The 24,193-nt window shown below is 39.5% G+C and overlaps 1 protein-coding gene across 1 annotated transcript in view; it reads left to right on the top strand.

Annotated features, from left to right (window-relative positions):
- Window positions 1-547: 547 nt before the first annotated feature.
- Window positions 548-24,193, top strand: part of znf609b (zinc finger protein 609b) — a 100,012-nt gene continuing 76,366 nt past the window's right edge. Inside the window, exons 1-2 of the mRNA XM_079806665.1 lie at window positions 548-924; window positions 20,966-21,831. Of these exons, the coding sequence (XP_079662791.1) occupies window positions 21,091-21,831 (741 nt within the window). The 5' untranslated portion in view covers window positions 548-924; window positions 20,966-21,090. The remainder of the gene's footprint in view (window positions 925-20,965; window positions 21,832-24,193) is intronic.

Raw genomic sequence — 24,193 nt, forward strand, 5'->3', positions numbered from 1 at the left:
GTTTGTTAATATTTGATCCAAATTTAGATTAAAACAACCCAGCATTTTTAACCCAACGGTTGGGTTTGTCCATATTTGATCCAAATTTGTGTTAAAACAACCCAGCATTATTTTAACCCAGCCATTGGGATACATTTGTTAATTAAATTTTTAACCCAATGGTTGGGTTTGTCCATATTTGACGCAAACAATCCAGCATTGAAGGACTCATTAATGGTCATTAAAAAAATTCATAAACATTAATGAAGCCAAAATTAATATTTTTATATATTGGGATATTTTTCCCCAAAAAGTTCACCCAACGAAATTTCGTTTGAATTTGTAAAATCAATTTGTCATTTCATATACAAAACATAAAGAGTTAAGAAATATGACCAGGAATGTGTTGGACTCACACACACACACACACACACACACGCTGGAAGTTTCAGGAAGAATGCTTGGAATAGAACGAGCGATCCAGTCTCCTTGTCTTACGGCGCGCCTGGGGTTCAATCCACCCGGATCATTCTCCTGGATTTCATGGCGCTTCCTCCTCCTGCCCTTTAGTTACATTGTATCTCCCTCACTGAAAGGAGCGAGGGATCTAGGACTCAACTCAAGGGAGAAAATGAATGAATATACGTGAAAATGGACGTGCCGGGATGTTGGATTTATCGTCTGGGAGTGTAAGAAAGACGCATTTGAAGAAAGCTGTGAGATTTCGACCCTGCGATGCCAGTTTCGGGGCAGTGTTTGCATTTCTGAACGGGATCTTTAGGAGTGTGATGGCTGCTGGCCTTCCCTTTCTCTAGTTGCTGGATGTGTTGGGAAGTGCATTGCTTTGGGATCATTATTGGAATTCCGCACACAAATCCAGAGGCTTTTCCATCTCCCTCTATGGAATGTACATAAGTATTCTCTGGATAGGGGTTCGCGTGTGGGGTAAGTGACGCTGGGATTAATGCATTTCTTTTGTGTGTGTGTGTGTGTGTGTGTGTATGGTGTGTGTGGGTAGGGGGTGGTGTTTTATTGGTGCAGATGGAGACTGGAGGTGCTTTAGCCCGTTAGCTTAGCTCGGTTGTCATGGCTCACACATGCTTTGACCATCTTAGAGAGTCATTTCCTTAAGAGCAACGCGGACCAATGCGCTCGAGCAACGCGTTAGGCGCGGCGAGTCGAACAATCGAGTCCCGGCGATTACTCGATTAGGCTACTCGAAAACGGAGCTCCGCAAAAATAAACGGCTTGCTAGTCCATAAACACACAGACAGTGCTTAACACGGCTGTGGTTTGTTTATGCTGGAGTTGCAGTTCTCGAGTCTGTTATGAATGTCAAAGGATGTGTGTGTGTGTGTGTGTGTGTGTGTGTGTGTGTGTGTGTGTGTGTGTGTGTGTGTGTGTGTGTGTGTGTGTGTGTGTGTGTGTGTGTGTGTGTGTGTGTGTGTGTGTGTGAGAGCATCAGCAGATTCTCAGCGAATCACTGCTTTAAACTCCAGGACTCAATACAACCTTCAACAGTCACACGTCTTCCTCACACACTAACAAAAGGGTCATTACAATGGCTTTTAGACATGGTATCATGATTATATGATGGGTTTTTGTGGACGCAAACCATGTTTTTGTATCTTCGATTACAATGCAAATTCCATGGCATAAGTCAGGACTGTGGTGTTAAAGGGATAGTTCACCCAAAAATGAAAATGTGGGCATCTTTTACGCACCCAAACCTGTATGAGTTTCTTCTGCTGATCACAAAAGATATTTGACAGAATGATGGCAAACCATTGACTTCCATAGTATTTTTCTGCTTCTAAGGAAGTCAATGGCTACCATCAATTGTTTGATTGCCAATATTCTTTAAAATATCTAAACTATCCCCTTTAACATTTGATACCATATTTCTCTTATCTGCTCAATTTTCTACCAGTGTTGATTGAGTAGAGGCCAGATGTGTTCGCTTTCATAATGTGGGTTATTAGCTCTTTAAAGGCACAATATGTTAGACTTTTGGGTTAAAATATATAAAAAAAAAACACTAGAACAGTGTTATATATTTTGTTGACTTGTGTACTTATCCCAAATGTCTCCAAGAATGTTTAAATCCAGAGAAATAAGCAATTGCGTGCGTCGCCTATCAGTGAAATCATACCCGCGTTATCCTCGATTTACGGTTTTATTTTGTAGTTACCATGGAAACACCAAAAACACTGTAATATATGATTTAGGTGACAGGTTAGCAACTGTTTGGATCATTCATGGACAGAACCGAATCATTAAAGCTGCGCAATATATCGAAATTATCGAAATATCGCATATATCGCAATATGCTTATCGCAAGGGCACGCAATATCTGAATGATTTTAATAGGCTACTTCAACATTGTGAAAAGTGTATGTTTTATGTTGATGCATATAGCAGAGAATAGACTGAGCACACGACTGTTACTTATGTGATTTGCTTGACGTTAAAAAGTTATTAAATGCAATAACTTGCGAAAAACAACTCCTTGCAGTCTCGCGCTGTCTGACACACACACACCGAAACGTGCGCACAAGCCGTTCTTTTTTTGTCTTGTTACACACTCGAACTGTCAAATACACACACAGTTATGTCAAAATGGCTGTCTTGATGAGCATTCATGTAAACACCGTCGGTTATGCTTTAAGTGAAAGATATCAGTTGGGGAAAGAAATAGATTTTACAAGCAATATCGTATCGCATATCGAATATCGCATTATTTAAGAAGGATATCGCATATCGCATTTTTCTTCAATATCGCACAGCCCTGCTAATCATTGTTCTCCAGCTCATCACAGTTAGTCTTATTGTGTAAATCTGGTGTTCTTGATTTACCGTGAGTACCATGTTTTACCGCCTAATATGATCTCGCTCACTGCAGTGTGAATAAGTGTCGCGCACAGAGTAGCATTATAACATCACTTTAACACACTCAAATGTGTGTGATATATTAAAACAGCATTGCGTTACCACACAAACATGAGCAGAAGAAGCAGAAGCGCTCGTGGCAGAATAAAAGCTCCAGGCGTCATCAAGCTACACCTTTGTTTTGAATACACGCCCTCTAGCGGCGAAAAATTACATATTGTAACTAATTTTCAACATTTAGTTTTCACGCATTTCCTTCAACCCTTAATCGCATACCTCTGGTCTTTAGCGGCCCGAGTCGTCATTCATTTTTTTAAAGTTAGACATCAACCTTCTTAGTATTCCTCAATCAATCAATTTTAAACAATATAACAAGACAAAAATAATAATTATAATTGAGTGCCTGTTTTTCCACTAGTTTTTCGTCAAAATTGTATATGGTCGCTAATGACCCGAGGTGTGTAAGTGTACGTATTTTTTTCTGCACAATAATAAATGAATCTATAATGACGAAATAACTGCAATTCACCTTTATTCCACAAGGTGGCAATGTCTGATACACAATGAAGTGACGTTTCACTCATAGTCACCGCAGGCAGAAAACAAAAAAATAATATACATAATCTGCAAAACTTGAAATGGCTCAGTGATTTACTGCAAAGCAAGTGCTGAACACAATTAAATATTAGTGTCACTGTCACTGATGGTGGATCTGGTGAAGGAAGCTGTCAGTGATCAAAATATTGATTCTGAAGACGTTGCGAATGAGTTTTGAGAATATGTGTGAGATGGCGAATATGATCCAGATGCAGAATGTGCTGGGAAATGAGCTCTGAGAGGACAGTGATGATGATGGTATAAAACATCTGCTCAAACTGAACCCTTACAAGCTCCAAACGGAAACGAAATATGTTTTATTTTATTCTTCTGTAATTGTTGCTCTAATATCAGGAGTTTATATATTATCGCGACAGGTATAGATCTATCCATGTTAGATATAGATCCGGGTCGCTAAAGACCTGAATATGTAAGAATGTTTGGCGAAACATTAAGGGTTAAATGTCCAGTATGAGCTACATGTGAAGGGCTACCATCTCAAAAACGAATCTTAGTATTGTTGATAAATCAAAAACGTTTAATTTTGTCCATTTCATTTCATAAAAGTCTTAATTAGGCTCTCGATGCTGACATTGTTGGACATTGCCCATTGTATGATGGTTGCAGATGTGGCTTGGCATGTCATGTCCATGTAAATATTTTGGTATGTTAATATAATCTGGGATTTTCAGTCCATGTACTAGCTAGGGAAACCTATTAATGTGCACTATTCTGTGTGTGTGAGCTGTGAATGGAACTGCGTTTGCCCTATTGTATTGTTTAAAGTATTAGCACAGATATCAAGCAGCCTCAAATAAAGACCTTAATAAACAGCATATGGGAAATAATCCGCTTCCAGAGGAAGACCCAGGTCTTAAGAAAGAAGTGCTGGAGCAGACGCCTGCTGACATCCTCCAGATAAGCTCAAGATGTTTCCTTGTTCAGAAAATCATTTCATATTTTCTTTACAATTTCCTCCATTTTGGTAATGTTAGTGTAGCACGACGATACGGCTGGTTTTTATTGGCCATACATCATCAAGAAAAGGTTCTGTCAGGCGCTTCATTTAAATCGAACCTTCTATGGATTCCCATCATGGGATCAATTCATTAATTTTGTTTTTATTCATTTGTTATTTTGATTAAATTTCATGAATAAAAAGGCACGTAGACATACTTTATCACTATATCACCTGTTCAAAGGAGCATGCAATAATTTATTCTTATATATCCATTTTATATCCTCTCATTTTTGGCATACAGGGTTCTTTAAAATTAATCTCCATTTGAGTTTACGGTTCAATACTGTGATAATAGTGGTAGACAGAGCTGCAGTCCTGACGTCAAAACCTGGAAGACTAATTTTGAAAGTGTTCCCTTGAGAATTTTCTAAAGGTTAATCCTTAAAAGATTGCAATCTCATTCCTAAATGACAACGATTCGCCTGTCTATTAAACCACATCACACTGGAACTGTAACAACGCACACAGTTTCATTATTTCTGTGTTATAAATGGGCTATTCAGATCATCACAGAAGTACTGGGATAAGAGTTTATAGTTCAGATATAAACACTGATGTCTACAGTAGTGATCAAAATAGAGGAAATCACCTTTTGAAAGTAACTTGACGCTTCAAATAAAGATTGTATCATTGCATCGATACACCAGTAGGTGGAGAAATGTTTAATTGAATTCGTTCAAAAACACTGATTCATCCAGTAATGAAACGAGTGACGTCTTTATGAGTGAGTCATTGAATCATTCATTCAAGAGATTCGTTCAAAAACACTGATTCATCCAGTAATGAAACAAGTGAAGTCTTTATGAGTGAGTCACTGAATCATTCATTCAAGAGATTCATTCAGAAAGACTGATTCATCCAGTAATGAAACATGTGAAGTCTTTATGAGTGAGTCATTGAATCATTCATTCAAGAGATTAATTCAGAAACACTGATTCATCCAGTAATGAAACAAGTGAGTCATTGAATCATTCACTCAAGAGATTTGTTTAAAAACACTGATTCATCCAGTAATGAAACTTTATGAGGGAGTCATTGAATCATTTACTCTAGAGATTTGTTCAAAAACACTGATTCATCCAGTAATGAAACAAGTGAAGTTTTTATAAGTGAGTCATTGAATATTCACTCGAGATTAATAAAAAAAAAAAGATTCATCCAGTAATGAAACATGTGAAGTCTTTATGAGTGAGTCATTGAATCATTCACTCAAGAGATTTGTAAAATAATTTATTCAAATTAAACATTTTAAATAGAGTGCAGCAATTAACATTTTATCAGAACCTGTAGTAAATTATATGTTAATTCTGTTGAAAAAGATGCAGTTTTAGTACAAAAAAATCTTAAACATCTTTAGTTTTATTTTAGAATAACTAAACCTGGCTCTCGGCATGAACATCGCCATAGAAGATGGAATGGCATTTAAAAAAGGACAAATGACATGTTTTTTTGGTTTAGTTGCCTGTTCAGAATGAGGGGAGAATCATGATCTCTGTTTTAAACAACAAAAAATGCGATTCTCAGTTTATCCAGATTTATTTACTCTGTGGTAAACATAAGTTGACGATGCTTGGACGTTTTGTTCTACAGTGCGAATTGCACACACCCATCAAAAACGTGAATTTTGATGCTATGTTTATTTAAAAAATGTTGTATGTTTCTAATAAGTGACTGGATAAGAACGTTTGAGTTGTGAGTGTGTGCGTGTAATTTACACATTGAAACAAAACATCAAAGTATGGTCAAGTTATGTTTTACACAGAGCTGAAAAACCTCATGATAAAAAGCCACTGGCGGGTTTGACGCAGCGCTCTATTAGACGGTATTGGTTTAAAAATATCCCGTAACGCCATGTCCCAAAAGAATATTGCAATATTATGAATGGTGGCTTGACACCAGATACAGTCAAATCTGTGCGATTTCCTATCGTCTGCTTTCAATGCGATTAGCTTTCATCAGTAATAATGCTGTGGAGTCCTCGTGTGGAGATGAGTTGGCAGTCAGCCGCAGGGCGAATCTATTTCCTGTATCTCAGACAGATTTCTCTCTGTCTTTCAGCCGTTCAGTGTTCATAGAGTTGAGTTTTGTCTGCAGGCCAGAGCTAGATGTTTACTCTCTGTACTTTATGCTAAAAAACTCCTGGTCTAGACGGCTGTTTTTCAGTCTGTATGGCGTAGAGCTCCACGCTTTGATATTGAAAGCTCTCTGATCCGGTGTCAGGATAGTCCAGGGAAATCAATAGGTCTGAGCCGGTGGGAGCGTACAGCTGGGATGGAGATATATTGCTGTAGCTCTCGCTGTAATGTTTGTGAATGCTTAGAAAGATCCATACGCTCATTATGAATTTACTGTTGTCACCGCTCGAGCTACGCACATCGCTCAGATCAGCGTTCGATCTTTATCGCGCGTTACAAGTGGTCCGTTATGCACTTCGGTGAGACTGTGCTTGATCTTTCTAATGCAGATTAATGTTATTGAAGCCTTGTGTTACACTATAGGGCTGATTTCTTTATTTGATAGCATATTATTGATCAAATGAGTCCATATTGTGGTGATTTTATTGCACTGTTCATTTGGCGTTAAAGACAACTTGTCATGTTTCATTAGTTTGAGATTATAAAGGTATTATAATTGCTTGATAGAGCCACAGTCAAACCAACATCCATTCAGATGTCTTCAACATTTCTCACATTATCACCGTTTATACACTATAGTTTAGAAAATGGTAATAAAATATGACAAAAACGTAATAACTTTGATAGAAAGGGATGTAATGGATTACAATCAACCAATCAGCTGTTAAATTTAAGAACACAATTAGATAATACCAGTTTAGGTCAACCAATGACCAAGCAATGCTTCCTTTAGTTCAGTCTTTGATGTCAAAAGTCACATTAGCAATTAAAGAGAAAACACTGCAGCAAAACATGCTCAGCTCAAAGTGTCTGAATCATTTTGGAAATGATAGTAGAAATCGAAATGATAAGATATCATACTGTGTACATTTAGTTAAAAACTGAGGAAAGCATGCCTTATTTAGATCTTGAATTTACTTGGCAGCAACGGATCTTTGCTCAATATGATCGTTCCCTGAGCCATTTTTAGTCATTTTACAGCAGATAAATATCAAGATGCATTTTCAAAAGGCTGAAAAATATTGTGATTCAAGATCCCCCTCATTCGATAATGGCTCTTTTAAAGGGATAGTTCACCCAAAAATGAAAATCCAAGATACAGGTGACTGTTTCTTCAGTAGAACACAAATGAAGATGTTTAACTCCAACCGTTGCAGTCTGTCAGTCGTATAATGCAAAATCTATGAGGGTAAAAAAAACATGCACAGACAAATCCAAATTAGACCCTGCGGCTCGTGACGACACATTGATGTCTTAAGACACCAAACCATCGTTTTTTTTGTGAGAAACCCAACAGTATTTATATCATTTTTTACCTCTAATGCTGAGTTCACACCAAACGCGAATAGAGCGTCAATATTGCGTCTAGCGCATCTAGTTGGACGCTTGAACATTTTGAATCCATTCGCGCATCCACAGCGAATTGGACACGCGTATAAATTGAGCGTTTGAAGCGAAATAGACGCATGTTCAAGGCGCTTCAGGAGAAATGTCATAAAACACCACTCTTGCCTCTTTTCATTTTCATTAAAAATATATATTAAACATTAATAGCCACACAAATGGGGTCCGTGCAACTCCTACATTAACTTACTGCATGTATATTTAAATATCCTTAAAAAATAAAGTTATGAAACTTCGCTTTGCCCTAAGTCAAAATGATTTGGCAGACAACAAATGATAGATTCATGAGAGCAAAGATCGGCCGTTAGATCAAAAGCACCACTCGCGTGTAACGCGTGTATTGCGCAAAACGCTCAATATGCGTCATTCGTGCGAACTGGACGCGAACTACCTCGTGAGCAGGGCCGTTTTTAGGGGGAAATCTTCACCCAGAACTTTATTTAGACCCTCAAGTGGAAACACACCGAGGACCACCCCAAAGTCCCTTTTTCCTGGAGAAATTTCCCACGGTGGAAACACGGCTAAATTTTCATTTTTGGGTGAACTATCCCTTTAAAAGAGCTGTGGATTGAATGAGCTGTACGTCTGCTGGACTTTTATAGGGATCACATCACACATGAAAGCGCAGCGCACAGGTTAGCTGCAGATGTTACACACTGACCCGTTTGACTGTGTGTTCCAGCAGAACAGCTGCCGTCTTCAGATGGAGGAATGACCATCTGGGATTATGAAGGGCCTGCGATCAATATGAGCTTTTGCGTCTTGTTCTTGGTGGGCTATTGTCATTTACAAGATACAGTTACAGGGAATCAGGTTGTAGTAGAAAGCAAATCTTTATTTAAATGACAACACAATTATCATCCTTGTCTGTTTAGTAACCATGGTAATTTCACATAGGAAAGATAATTTTTTCAAATCTAGGATTTAGGAGATTCAAGAAATCAAGAAGCTTTTTATGTTTTAGTATGATAAGGAGTTTTTCTACTGGCCCCACCACAAAAAAATAATAAATACAATAGGCTTAGTTATTGTCTTCTTAATAAAAAAGGTTGTGACACTCAAAACTACTAGCCTAATGCACGTACATTTAAAATATGAATAAAATAAGAATAAATAATCAAATTATGAGCAATAGAACAAACATAAAAATAAAATAAAGACTCCTTTTCATGTTTCAGGTAGAGAAAATGTATAATCAAATGTAAAGTAGCATTGCATAGTCTTCACTGTATAAATTAAACATAGATCCGTGAGCTTATTCTTTGTCTTTTGTTTGATTCACAATAAACACAGACAGCAGCAGAAATATTAGGCTGCTGTCACTTTAAGAGCGAATCCAATACACTGATACACATGCGTTTACTTTCTCAACTGTTTATGCTCACTTAAGATATAACATACGGTTCTGTTTACTTCTTGAATTAAGATGCGTTTTGGTCGATCGGATCACAAGTAGACGATGGAGACATTTACACCTGGTGTTTTAATCCGTCTCTTTTCTCCACTTTCAACCACTTCTGTCCTGATTTCTTTGAGGGGAGGGTTTATGGGCGGGTACATGTATGGGCTTTTTCAGATCTTTCCATCTAATGGATGAAATAAGCTCACACAATTGACATGTTTTACAATTTATGTGACCGGACACGACGGAAAAACACACAGAGAGCATCGGCTTTAGTTTCTGCTCTGACAGACACAAGACCAGCCGAACGCTGTGAGTGTGTGTTAGACTTGTTAGATTGGTATGTTTTTCATCTTCGTCTCCAGCCGACACAGTTTAAATCCTGTGTGGCTAGCGCGCATCCCATAATGTTCACGCATTAGGTCAGTAGACGGAGAGAAGACGGTCTTTTGTGGCTGTTTGAACACATTCGACCACATGAGCGTCTACACTACGAAAGCAATCCGGTCCAATGTGTTCTCCACTACCTCTGGATAGTGTTGTCAAAAGTACTGACTTCAGTGTAGGGATGGGCATTTTTGTCAATTTCTCATTTCGATCATCGATAGGTCTCAAAAACGAGTGCTCGAGTACTCGGGGGCGGGGCATGTCCGTCATTGAGATAATGAAAATACTGTTATGAAAATGGTTGTTGACAAATACAAACGTGACATAAAAGGTATATGAAAACATGAACATATAAAACAAAAAATAACTGCTAGATTATGATGCATAAATGTCTTTGAAAAAGAAACATCTTTATAAAATGACTGTCTCAAATAACCAAGTCAGTAATATCGAGCATTGCCTTTGAGCTGAAACTGTGAAATAACACCACCCTGCAGAGCTTGCTAGCTGGTTAATAAACTCAACCAAACGCACCCTATATCAATATTAATATGAAGATTATTATGAACCTATTACGACATAAATCAAAACAAAAGTGAATGCGCACGTGAACTTCAGCGTGCTAGATTTTACAGGCTATGGTTTGAAACGGAACATTTTGAATGCCCTCTTCCCAACAACGCTGATACACGGACAACGAAAGCACACAGAAACAACATTTTATTAAAATCGTTATAATGCTTTGACAGATTGACTCTGCACATCATGCACTTAATTGTATTATTCATGATCGAAGTGTTTACAGACATCACTGCGCGTTTTCAAACTCATAACGAAAAACAGCTTCAAATAAACTTGCTCTACTGTTCAAAAATACGAGAACAGTATAGCACTGCTGCATTACTAATGTCAATGAGTCTGAGAAAGAAATAGCCTATCTGAAAAGAATATCTGTCTCTAAACCATGTCGAGCTCGAGCATTAATGCATTTGAGCTAAAACTGAAGAGAATGAACAACAGCCGGTATAACGGCAGCGCTTTGCTTAAGCTCAACCAAACGCTTCTTATATTAGATTAATCAGATATAGACAACATAAAAGTAATCTTACAATGTGCATCTGCAGAAAAGGACGCGAATGCGCACATGAACTTCACGCGCTAGTTGTTCGCTAGTTTCTCTGTGGATCAGCTGATACACGGGGAACTGAGCACAGATCATTTACAGCATTTTCCACGGTGTTCTCATTATAATGCTATGATTGGCGCTGCACATCTTGCACTAACCATTCAATGATCAGTGATTCCAGACATCACTGCAGTGCACGCCTCTTCACTTTATTTCGCCGCGGTCTGGAGGCGCTGTATAACGCTAACCAATCAGACCTCCGGTACCGCGCAAAACGACGCAATAACCAATAAAAAAAGAGACAAATCTTTTTTTTTTCAGGGCTGTCACGTTCGAGTACTCGATTACTCGACCCCTGTTGCCCATCCCTACTTCAGTGCCAAGTCGGAACTGAAATTTTCAAAAAATGTGACTCTTTGAGCGCTGTTGAGCTGGAGTCATAAACACCTCTGATTGGCCATTGTGCTAGCGCACTCATCAAATATGTCTGTGATTGGCTACAATGATCAGCGCTTCAAAAACCTGTTGTAAATCTACATCAGTGACACTCTTCACCGAGCGCTTACACAGATACACATGGGAGCGTCAGGCGTCTATCAGCGGAACGGTCCTTGTGCTTTCAAACGCTCCAGTGCGTTGATCATTGTAGCCAATCACAGACATATCCGATGAGCGCGTGAGCACACTGGCCAATCAGAGGTGTTTGCAATTCCGCTCAACAGCGCTCAAAAGCGCCACATTTTTAAAATGTCAGTACTAGGGATGCCACAATTCTCAATATAATATTGAACCGTTCGGTACGGCATTCACGGTTCAATACGCGCTTGTGAATTGCGTTTTTTTTTTTTTCGGTTTCGCATTGAATTAATTATTTTTCTGCAAATTCTATCATTTTCCTCCATCCCAATACTGAACAACGCGACATACATTCACATCACATGTTAGTGGTAGAGTTATACTCACGGGACACTAGAGTTATTCACAATCACCAAAGTTCATTATTTGCATGCGTTTCAAAGCCTTGCCGGCTCATTCGCATGCGCGGGTTTAACATGCGCTTTTTCCAAGCGCGCGCACTAAAAGCCTGTCAAACATGTGATTACTGAACTAAGTAGTCGTCTAACTGCGCTAATACTGTCAAATACACACACGGTTAACATAAACACAGTTGGTTATGTCTAAAGTGAAAGTTAAATCGTGTGTGTGTGTATATTAGATGCGTGCAGGTCTTAAACTGACAGCAGCGCAGCCTATAGTGAACACGCTGTCCTTAAAGGGACAGTTCACCTCTAAAATTGTCATTATTTACTCTAATATTGTTCCAAACCTGTTTTCATTTCTCGATGACAGAATTTTCATTTTTGAGTGAAATATCCCTTTAATGTTAATACAACAACTCAAGTCAGTACTTTTGGCAACAATACCTCTGAAAGTGGACACGCTCAAAACATTTAGACCCGTTTACACCTGCATTTAGTGTCGTCCACTTGTGATCCGATTGACCAAAACGCATCTTAATACCAGTGTAAACAGACCCTAAGACGTAATTTTGCGTGAATGTCCGTTCAAGTGCAAGAAGACGTGAAAGGGAGCTCAATTCAGCATGCATGGGCTGTCTGAGAAGCAGCTTTCTGGCCGTGTGATCACACATAAAACAATTGAATTTGAGTTCTCTTTTGTGTCGTCTTGCACTTGAATATTTAAATTGGCTAGGCTTAAAAACATGTGCAAATGATAAACTTTCATAATGCAGTACTGGCCGATTGGCCAATCCTTTTTGTCGAGCCCTGTCTGTTGGCTAATTTTAGACATTTAGCATTGAATTAATTCATTATTTATTAAATAATCAAAATATGGTATGTATCATTTATAACAACAAATGATCAAGTTTTCCTGTAAACAAACAAATGATATGCATCATATGCTTATACATCCCATTGTTTGGTGTAATGAAAGAAACACTTTGCAAACATTTTGTTTGAGGATTGACCATTGAAGTAAAACATCATTATTCTAAGTATCTATTTCAAAATTGATCTACTCATCCCTGGTAGGAACTTATTAGGCACTGGTGCTAGAAGCACAATCGATTGGTGCCAGATGCTTGATGGGGGAATTACAGTGTCTGAAATGATATCGCTCACTTTCAGTGCCACTATTTGGCTTTTGTGATGATCAGAGGCTTGTGAAAACCTATACGGAAGTAAATGAAAGGCTAATATAAGCTCCAGCTTATTGAACAAAGCCCTCCGCTCGCTCAACTCATCTGCAGTTAAGCTTGGCGAAGCATTTCAAATATGGATAGAGTAACATGAGTTAATCAGATGCTTACAGATCTAGCGTGAGCGGTTTCTTAAGTTGTTTCCCAGCCTGTGTGTGAGCAGCTCTGAGCCCCTTGGCATTGCAGGACAAATGCTGCAGACTTGAGTGTTAATTATTTACACCGTCAGAGGTCAGAGGGCATGCTCCTTTGACTTGTGTTAGCTTATTTGGCCGTACCCCTGCTAAGCAGAGATGACCTGTGGAAAAGAATGGCTGCTTTAATTAGTTCACACACATCAGGCTTTGAATGCAGCCCAATATCAGCAGACACGTGCTCTTCTTTGGCACATAATGTAGGTCAAAATGCTCAGAATTTCACAGATCACTTTTCTGTTTAGAAAATGTTGCCGTTGTTATCTAAACTTTGCTCATTGTTCAGAGTGTAGCATTGGGCTTTGTGTGTATCCTGTTTTTGTTGATATAGACGTTTAACAACTGAAGTAGTGGTCAAGTGATGATGGATTTTTCAATGGCCAATGCAAGATATCTAGAGAGCTGAGCTACTATTGGCCAGGGCCGTAACCACCATAGACATTGAGGAGGACAAGTCCCCCCAATAATTAGAAATGGCCCAATTGTCCCCCCCCAAAAAATGTTTTGCACTTCATTACGCAGCGATCTGTATGTTAGGATGGCAAAAAGGTTTAAAAGTTACATTTTTAGTCTGGTTTGCCTCCGGTCTAACAGCGCTTGTCAATGTCAAAATGATGGAGATGGCCAATCAAATCAAAGTAGGCGGGGTTTACGTTCTCTTTTGGCTCTTCACACAGACAAGTGTGTCAATCTACCGTTTATTGCCGTTGCGGAGAGAGACTCTATTCTTTCCAGTGAAATCACAAAACAAAATGCACACAAATGTGTCCCTGCTCTTAATATACAATCATTGATGAATATGTTTGATTTTAAAGAAGAAGAAAAAAAACTATATGAGGGCGGATTAGAACCCGGAACCATTTACAAAAACTCTACCACCAGACCACTAGGGGAACCCAAATGTTAAAGGAACACTCCACTTTTTTTTAAAATAGGCTCATTTTACAAGTCCCCTAGAGTTAAATAGTTGAGTTTTACCGTTTTTTAATCCATTCAGCCGATCTTTGTATCTGGCGGTAGCACTTTCAGCATAGCTTAGCATACAACATTGATTCTGATCATCCATTAGCATCTCATTCAAAAAATGACCAAAGACACTTTCAATATTTTTCCTGTTTAGAACTTGACTCTTCTACAGTTACATCGTGTGCTAAGACCAACTGAAAATTAAAAGTTGTGATTTTCTTCACCTATATGACTAGGAACTACTTTCTCATTCCTGCGTAATAGTTGCGGATCTTCACGGCCGTACCATGGCTGCAGCGGCGCAATGATTGGTTGGTATTCTGTGAAACATGGTGGTAGTTACACCTTCGACTTACTATCACAGCCCTTTACAACACACACAACCATGGCTAATCACAGCTAAATCCACAACACAATTTGTCGGCTGCAAGCCTGAAACTTTCTCTGCAACTACAAGAACTTAGTGCCGGTCACATTGAAAGTTACCTAGCTGGGGGCGCTGTAATATCATTGCGGCGCTGCAGCCATGGTACAGCCGCGAAGATCCGCGACTATTACGCAGGAATGAGAAAGCAGTTCCTAGCCATATAGGTGTAGAAAATCGCAACTTTTCATTTTCAGTTGGTCTTAGCACACGATGTAACTGTAGAAGAGTCAAGTTTTAAACAGGAAAAATATTGAAAGTGTCTTTGGTCATTTTTTTAATGAGATGCTAATGGTCTGTTCAGAATCAATGATGTATGCTAAGCTATGCTAAAAGTGCTACCGCCAGATACAAATATCGGCTGAATGGATTCAAAAAAGGTAAAACTCAACTATTTAACTCTGGGGGACTTGTAAAATGAGCCTATTTTCAAAAAAATGGAGTGTTCCTTTAATAGCAGATCTATGTATTTATTCACTCATGCGAAGAATCTCGAGACTAATAATATATTTGACGCAAATTAATGGAAATATTGTTTGCAAATAGTCCCAAAAGGATTATTCCCCAACTAGAATTAGATCTAGAATTTCGTTCACTGTTCCGTTTCTTTATGCTTTATAAAAAAAATGGTATCCCCCAATATTCAAGACATGATTATGGCCTTGCTATTGGCTAGTATAATGCTAATATATACACAATAATATACAAGTCCAATAAAGAAGACAAAATAAAACAGTTATTATTATCTGTTGGCAGATTTTGGAACTGGTTAAAGAAGGGAATTTCACTCAGTAATCTTAGGCCCTGTCTACACTGGTATTAAAATGCGTTTTGGTCGAATGGATCACAAGTGGACGACACTAAATACAGGTGTAAACTGGTCTAAAACATTTTGAGCTTGTCCACTTTCGACCACTTCCAGAAAATACATTAGCTTGGATTGCTTTTGTAGTGTAGAATGTGGTCGAATGTGTTCAAACAGCCACAAAAGACCGTCTTCTCTCCGTCTACTGACCTAATGCGTGAACATTATGGGACGTGCGCAGACGGGATTTAAACTTTGTCGTCTGAAGACCCAAGTTTGGTTTGAAGATGAAAAACGTACCAAGCACAATGATCTCTCTCCATTCCTGATGTCTAACACACACTCACAGCGTTCGGCTGGTCTTGCGTCTGTCAGAGTGTTCATATGTAAATTGTATGAGCTTATCACATCCATTAGATGGAAAGATCTGAAAAAGCCCATACATGTACCTGCCCGTAGACCCTCCCCTTGAAGAAATCAGGACAGAAGTGGTTGAAAGTGGACAAAAGAGACGGATTAAAACACCAGGTGTAAACGGGAATGTGTCTCCCTCGTCTACTTGTGATCCGATCGACCAAATGCATCTTAATACCAGGAGTCAAGGGCCTAAAATGGCCAAATATTGATTGATTGATTGATTGAATCGCCAAATGCCATAGTAACAGAGTTATGAAATATTGATTTCACTTAATTTTACAGTACATGCACTTACAGTGCCTGTGTCTTGACTGTTCTAGCTGCTTCTATTGCTCTCATTTGTAAGTCGCTTTGGATAAAAGCATCTGCTAAATGACTAAATGTAAATGTACAGTGTACTAACCCAAGAAAGTACTGCGCAATATAAGCTAACTACATGGTAGGGCTGTGCGATTCAATCGTAATTGATTTTTGCACTTCCATTCCTCCCCAAGCCAAACTTAACATCCAAATCAGCCGAATAAGAGAGTGATGTGAAATAATGTAGTCTACTGTTGCTAAACTGCAGGATGTGTTTGACATTAAACAGTGTTATTTAAACCGCCTTAAGCCACAAAAGAGACCCTGTTCCGAGACGCGCATAACCAAAGAATACTGTGTGCTAAATACGCCTAAACGGTTAAATAGTAGGGATGGGCAACAGTGGTCGAGTAATCGAGTACTCGAACGTGACAGCGATCATCGATCATGAGAACGATGATCGCCCTGAAAAAAAAATATATTTGTCTCTTTTTTTATTGGTTATTGCGTCGTTTTGCGCGGTACCGGAGGTCTGATTGGTTGGCGTTATACAGCACGCCTCATGACCGCGGCGAAATAAAGTGAAGAGGCGTGCACTGCAGTGATGTCTGGAATCACTGTGATCATTAAATGGTTAGTGCAAGATGTGCAGCGCCAATCTGTCATAGCATTATAATGAGAACACCGTGGAAAATGCTGCTAAATGATATGTGCTTAGTTCCCCGTTTATCAGCTTATCCTCAGAGAAACTAGCGAGAACACTCAGACTAGCGCGTGAAGTTCATGTGCGCATTCGCGTCCTTTTCTGCAGATGCAGAAGATTACCTTTATGTTGTTTATCTGATTAATCTAATATAAAACGCGTTTGGTTGAGCTTAATAAGCAAAGCGCTGCCGTTATACCGGCTGTTGTTCATTCTCTTCAGTTTCAGCTCAAATGCATTAATGCTCGAGCTCGACATGGTTTAGAGACAGATATTCTTTTCAGATAGGCTATTTCTTTCTCAGAATCATTGACATTAGTAATGCAGCAGTGCTATACTGTTCTCGTATTTTTTTAACAGTAGACCTAGTTTATTTAAAGTTGTTTTTCGTTATGAGTTTGAAAACGCGCAGTGATGTCTGTAAACGCTTCGATCATGAATAATACAATTAAGTGCATGATGTGCAGAGTCAATCTGTCAAAGCATTACAATGAGAACAGGATTTTAATAAAATGTTGTTTCTGTGTGCTTTCGTTGTCCGTGTATCAGCGTTGTTGGGAAGAGCGCATTCAAAATGTTCCGTTTCAAACCATAGCCTGTAAAATCTAGCACGCTGAAGTTCACGTGCGCATTCACGTCCTTTTGTGTTGATATATGTCGTAAGGTTCATAATAATCTTCATATTAACATTGATATAGGGTACGTTTGGTTGAGTTTATTAACCAGCTAGCAAGCTCTGCAGGGTGGTGTTATTCCACAGTTTCAGCTCAAAGGCAATGCTCGATATTACTGACTTGGTTATTTGAGTCCTTTTATAAAGATGTTTCTTTTTCAAAGACATTTATGCATCATAATCAAGCAGTTATTTTTTTTTTTATATGTTCATGTTTTCATATACCTGTTTTCATGTCACGTTTGTATTTGTCAACAACCATTTTCATAACAGTTTTCATTATCTCAATAACGGACATGCCCCGCCCCCAATTACTCGAGTACTCGTTTTTGAGACCTATCGATGATCGAAATGAGAAATTGACAAAAATGCCCATCCCTATTAAATAGCCTACACATAAAAATGTCAAAATGCTGTTTTGGTAAGTATCCTCATAAACAATCAGTTATGTCTAAAGTGAATGTAAAGAGTTTAAAAAGAAAACGTGTGTGTAACTGTATGTTGGATCCGTGCATTCGCTCTTAAAGTGACAGCAGCTGCTTCAGTTTGTCATTAATGTTAATCATAAAATCACTCACTGCTCTTGAATGAATAACTTGTGTAGATTTAATAAAGTACTATTGAAATTTGAATCGAATTATATAAAAATGTGTTCCAGAAAATAATGGCAAGAATACACGCCTTTCTGTTGAGTTTCTCAAATTAACATAGAAAAGATTGATTGCTTCTGTCCGGGACACTAAGGCCCAATCCCATTTCTACCCCTTAGCCCTTCCCTTTCCCCTACCCCTTCGTTTTGCGAGTTCACGTGAAGGGGTAGGGGTGTCTCGATTCTCTTTTGGCTGGAGTGGTAGGGGTAAGGGGAAGGGCCAGATAGCCCTTCAAACGAAGATTTTTCAGGACCACACTTTGAATGAAGGGGTATGAGGAGTTTCTCTCCACTGATAACGTGCTGCTAGAATGTGTGTATGTTGCCACTCGGGATCGATCACTTGCGTGTCGCCTGGCTGCCAGTTTCTCTGTAGCTTGCTAAACGCACTATTTGAGTGATTTGAACACATTAATAATCGTTAAAAAATATATATCTGGTCATCCTTTATAACACACTCGATATTTACATCACATATCGTCTGTAAACTCTTGTGTTACCAAGGCGATGACTGACTTGACGTATAACATTAGGCAGCACCACAGTAGATAACGAAACAATATCCATACCGGCCGGCTCGGATCAGCATGGAATAGAACGGTTAATAATAGGCTTGCTACGATAGTCGGTGTTGCCGGGGTTACCGGTGTCCAGACTCAACACCGCTTACATCACTTGCCCACCGTGGCACCGCCCCACTGTCGTTTTTTAAAAATTTTTATCCTAATAAAATAATTTAGTTCAGTTAGAGAACAGACAATACAAATTAAAACTGAACGTGTCTGCTTAATAAAGCAGGATCCGACCGTGAGTCTCGGCAGGAGTCATTCATCATAGAGTGAGGAGCTGGCTGAGATGATCGCAGAAGATTTGGTTTCAAAGCGAAACGTAAAAGCGCCTATTTAAGGGAGTTTGTCATTTTGTTTTGTTGTTGTGTTTTTCATATAAAATAATAGGCTAATGAACCCACAATTCAAGCAACCTGCCACCGAATTGGCGCTAATTCAAAACCGAAAGTAAAATGTGCACGGCCGCACAGAGCGCGCATTGTTTCCTTTCGTCTGTGACTCCGTCTCAGAGTCCGACACTCTGAGATGACTTAATTTTTGCCTCGCGCTTGTTCGTTCGGACCATGGTGCGGACGCGTCGAGTATGAACAAGGGTTCACGGACGAATTGTCATTCATTCATGGCATGCGTCTCACACATAGACCGATCAATGCCTGATCAGGGCCCTGACTACTAGGGAACTGTTGAGACGCACTCATGGCCTCAGAGAGCGCGCATTTACGGACGAACTTCATTCATGGCCTCACAGAGCGCGCATTTACGGACGAACTTCATTCATGGCCTCACAGAGCGCGCGTTTACGGACGAACTTCATTCATGGTCTCACAGAGCGCGCGTTTACGGATGAACTTCATTAATGGTCTCACAGAGCGCGCATTTACGGACGAACTTCATTCATGGCCTCACAGAGCGCGCGTTTACGGACGAACTTCATTCATGGTCTCACAGAGCGCGCATTTACGGACGAACTTCATTCATGGTCTCACAGAGCGCGCGTTTACGGATGAACTTCATTAATGGTCTCACAGAGCGCGCGTTTACGGATGAACTTCATTAATGGTCTCACAGAGCACGCATTTACGGACGAACTTCATTCATAGTCTCACAGAGCGCGCGTTTACGGACGAACTTCATTCATGGCCTCACAGAACGCGCGTTTACGGATGAACTTCATTTATGGCCTCACAGAACGCGCATTTACGGACGAACTTCATTCATGGCCTCACAGAACGCGTGTTTACGGACGAACTGCATTCATGGCCTCACAGAACGCGCATTTACAGACGAGCTGTCATTCACGGTGTGCGCGCGCGCACTCGTTCTTTTTCAGTTCAGTTTTCAGTTGCGGTCGTGTATGTTACTTTCGGTTAGATAGAATTTGTGATTTACAAGCCCCCGCCGGTGATACCGGTATTACCGGTGTTGTCACACGTTGATTAACCGGTGGGAAAATTTCCTCACAGTCACATCCCTAGTTAATAAACATAGAGAACAGTTTGGCCCGATGGAAAAGCGCCTTCACTAGTCTTGTATGTTCTGTATCGTTCTGTATCATTCAGTATCATCTTAGGAAACTCGAAGGCTCATACGTCTTTTAACTGAAAACGAGCGCTGTTTTATTAAGTCCAAATACAGTGCAAAACTCTGTTGGGAGTGAGTAATCTGTTAAATGTGCTCGCGCCTGATTTCTGTTAGATATAGCCTACGCACTTCATTGCTGTTCATCCTGGTTAAATGTCACAGGACACTGATAAAAGAAACGGGGTATGATGACGTGTGATGACGTTTAATGGTATAGTAGTGGTGTCCCATTTCTTAGGGGATTATTTTCACCCCTATGCCTTGGCACTTTGTTTCAAAGGGCAAGGGGAACGGGTAGGGGAAGGCGAAGGGGTATAAAATAGAATTGGGATTGGGCCTAACTCTCACGCTTTTCTTCGTATTCCATTTATAAACTCTGTAAAGGAGGTTCAGGAAAACTGTTACTAGCCAACTGTTATGCATTCAAACCTCTTGTTTAGTGCTGCATATTCATCCCTTACCATTTCATTTTCAGAGTACAATTTCAAGACAGATAATCCCTCTTTGTATGTCTCTCCTCTAGGGCAAAATGTGGGCGACTGGGAAGTTGACATCAATACGTTGAGGCGACTGTTCTCCTTCTCCCCACACCCTGGCAGTCTGAGAAATCAGACGTTACTGTGACAAACCTGGGCCGCTGGCACTAAAATGTCCCTAAGTGGTGGCACTGCAGGCGGGAAAGGTGTGGACTCGAATGCGGTGGACACTTACGACAGCGGTGATGAGTGGGATATCGGGGTTGGAAATCTGATTATCGACCTTGACGCTGACCTAGAGAAGGACAAACTTGAGATGTCTGGCACCAAGGACGTTGGGGGAATGGCAGCTCCACCTAGCGCAGTAGCGGCTCTGCCAGACAATATCAAGTTCGTTAGCCCTGTGAGCGCCCCTCAGGGCAAAGAGAGCAAATCCAAATCCAAACGCAACAAAAATTCTAAAGACAATAGCAAGTCTCCAGCTGCGGATGGAGCAAAAAAGGACCATCAGGGACGGACCCAAGGGGAGGTTACCGGTGCGACAGGTAGTTCAGGAGGCGGAAACGCCACTACGGGCAAGGGTGGCGAGAAGGGCACCAAGGCCTCGCGCGGCGTGCCCAACAGCAAAAAGGAAAAGGAAGTATCGGGTGGGAAAAACAAAAAGGACAAAAGCGAAAGTGCACCAATTGCAGTCGTGGCAATTGAGAAGGAGATAGTTGCAAACGCTCAGGCGTTTGGAAGCGCACGCAACGCGCCCTTTGACAATACGCAGAATGCAGACATGACTGTGACAGAGCAACTTGGGAATAACGCTCTGGAAACTGTTGGGATTGTCTCTCCGTTAGCTATTAAATCCGAGCCGGAGGAGCTTGACGGGGAATGCAGAGCATTGAAGAAGATGAAGAATGAAAAGGTAAGCGCGGGATGGCCCCGCTTGTGTGTTTGAGCCATTTAGCAGCTTCTGCAAATTGTGTTATTGAAGTATTGATAGCTTGAGTCGATATTAACGACCTAAATCACCTGAGTTGTTTCTTCTGCGGATTCTTCACATCCTGTTTTTGGCATTGTGTGTGCTTTGAGTGACATTTTTTTTACAGAAAGTAGAGAGAAGACCAGATTCATAATTGCATTACCCAAATAAGATAATCATGGTGTTTCAACCATTAGGCCGTAATTGAATTATTTGTGTAAAAACATATGGGTGATTCTATAATTGCAGGTACATTTGGTGTCCAAAGTCATTATTTTTTTCAAATGGTTATATTTAATTATTTGTTACTCATTGTCATGGATCACAATATGTGAAAGCAATATAGTCTTATTTAGCTGAAAATCATGATTTCTTGTTGTCCGAATTATTAATTTCCGGTATCCGGTAATATTTAATTTATTGTATTTCTAAAAGCCCTAAATACTAATTTTCCTAATTCTACAACATTAAATTGGTTAAAAATAACTTTTATCTTATAAAAATGTGTCCGTACATCGTGCGTCAACTCTGTTACCGTGCCATACTTTTTTTTTTTTTTTTGTAATTTAGTGTTTTTTTATTTTTGAAAAAGCATACAGAACATTTTGCCATACTAGAAAGAAAACGTATTAGACCACTATTTCCCATGCCCTCCCCCCTTCCCCAACCCAACCCTTTGCACTCAGGACTTGGACGGATAAACAAAATCTTAGGTACAATCAAGATACATACATATATACACATGTATACAAAAATTTTATTAAATAAATTAAATAAATAAAAATTTAGTAACAAAAATTATAACCGCAGAATCAGTAGCTGTAGATTAAGTAACCAACAATTCTTTAATTGTATAAATCCAATATTCCCACCAAGACAAGGACATAGGTTAAGCCTGGTTAGACCGTGCAGATGATAGTTCCAGATATAGTATCTCCAGTAAAGAATGTAGCCAATGTTTAGAAGAAAGATCGTGAGGAGGTTTCCAACGTTGAACAATTAGCTTCTTTGCAACCGTCATGGCAGCTAGCCAATATTTCCGTACCTTCTCATTGAGAGGAAACTGAGAGTTGTCATTCAACAATAAAATGACTGGATCTTTGGGAAAACGAATCTATAGAAGCCTTGTACAGCATGTCAAGCACCATACCGTGCCATACTTTGTTGTTAAATTGGTGGAATTATCTCCCACAAATGTGAAATACAGGAAATGAAGTCACTTTCCCTCACTGATAAAATAGTGCTCTCTCTGAAAAAATATTTTAATCTAAAAAGAGCCATTTTGTAAAACATCAAAATTGTTACCACAATATCAAAAGGAATTTATCTCTGATCTCACACAGGGTTGTTTACAAGTATTTTAATCATGATCTTAGCATTTATACTAGCAAGTGGAGTTAAAATTGTCAATCCTGTTACCAATGTTATTTCTACATATTGCCTAATTTGTCTGTAACAGAGTTGACGCATATCAAATAAAGAAATTACTTTTTTTGTTAAAAGTTTTTAAAAAAAGGAAGTAACTTGTGTTTGGCAAGCACTGAATTATTCAAACTGATTTTGTACTGGAAAGATTTTCTATTAGTGAACAGTTTTTTCCTCAACATTTTGAAATTCCAAATGCATCTCCAATAATAGAATCACTCATATAGTCACGCAATTACAGTATTACGCTAAAATGATTATGGCTTTGGCTTGATTTGTTCCGGGGAAGTTTAGGACTGGTTTGGCTGTTAATCCCAGGAGCCAAAGATGTGTTTGGGGGGAGGGTTGGGAAAAATCTCAGACCCCTGGAACCCACTGGCCTAAACTTGCTGTGGGGGAAGGGTTGGAAGACGGCCATTTATCTGCATGTATACAAGCTTTTAATCAGAACAGCTTCTGTGCTTCTGGGGATCATTAAAAGTGGGAAGGAAATTCCAATTAAAGCTTCAAATCCAGTTTGAGATCTTCAGCAGATAAGTGATGCCAGTGTTTGTAACTTGTACACTGGTCTTTTATCTGTGGAAACAGTGGTGGCTTCCACTGTGTTAAACATAATGATGTAAGTCTTTGCAAGTACATGCCGTTCGGCTAAAAGAACAAATGCAAATTCGTGTCATAATCATTTCAGGATTGTGTTTGCTGCAAACATTGAAATTCCAGTCACCATTAAGAGCCTGTGTCTTCTGGAGATGCTTTTAAAGACCATTTTAAGGCTTTAAAACCAAATGCTGCAAATCAAAGCCAAATCCTGTGCTTTCCTCAGATTTCCACAGTGCACAATCTTCTTGGAAACACCAGTACAAAAGAGATTTTTTGGGGG

This window comes from Gobio gobio (genome assembly GCF_949357685.1).
Source record: "Gobio gobio genome assembly, chromosome: 2".
In the NCBI taxonomy this organism is placed as follows: Eukaryota; Metazoa; Chordata; class Actinopteri; order Cypriniformes; family Gobionidae; genus Gobio; species Gobio gobio.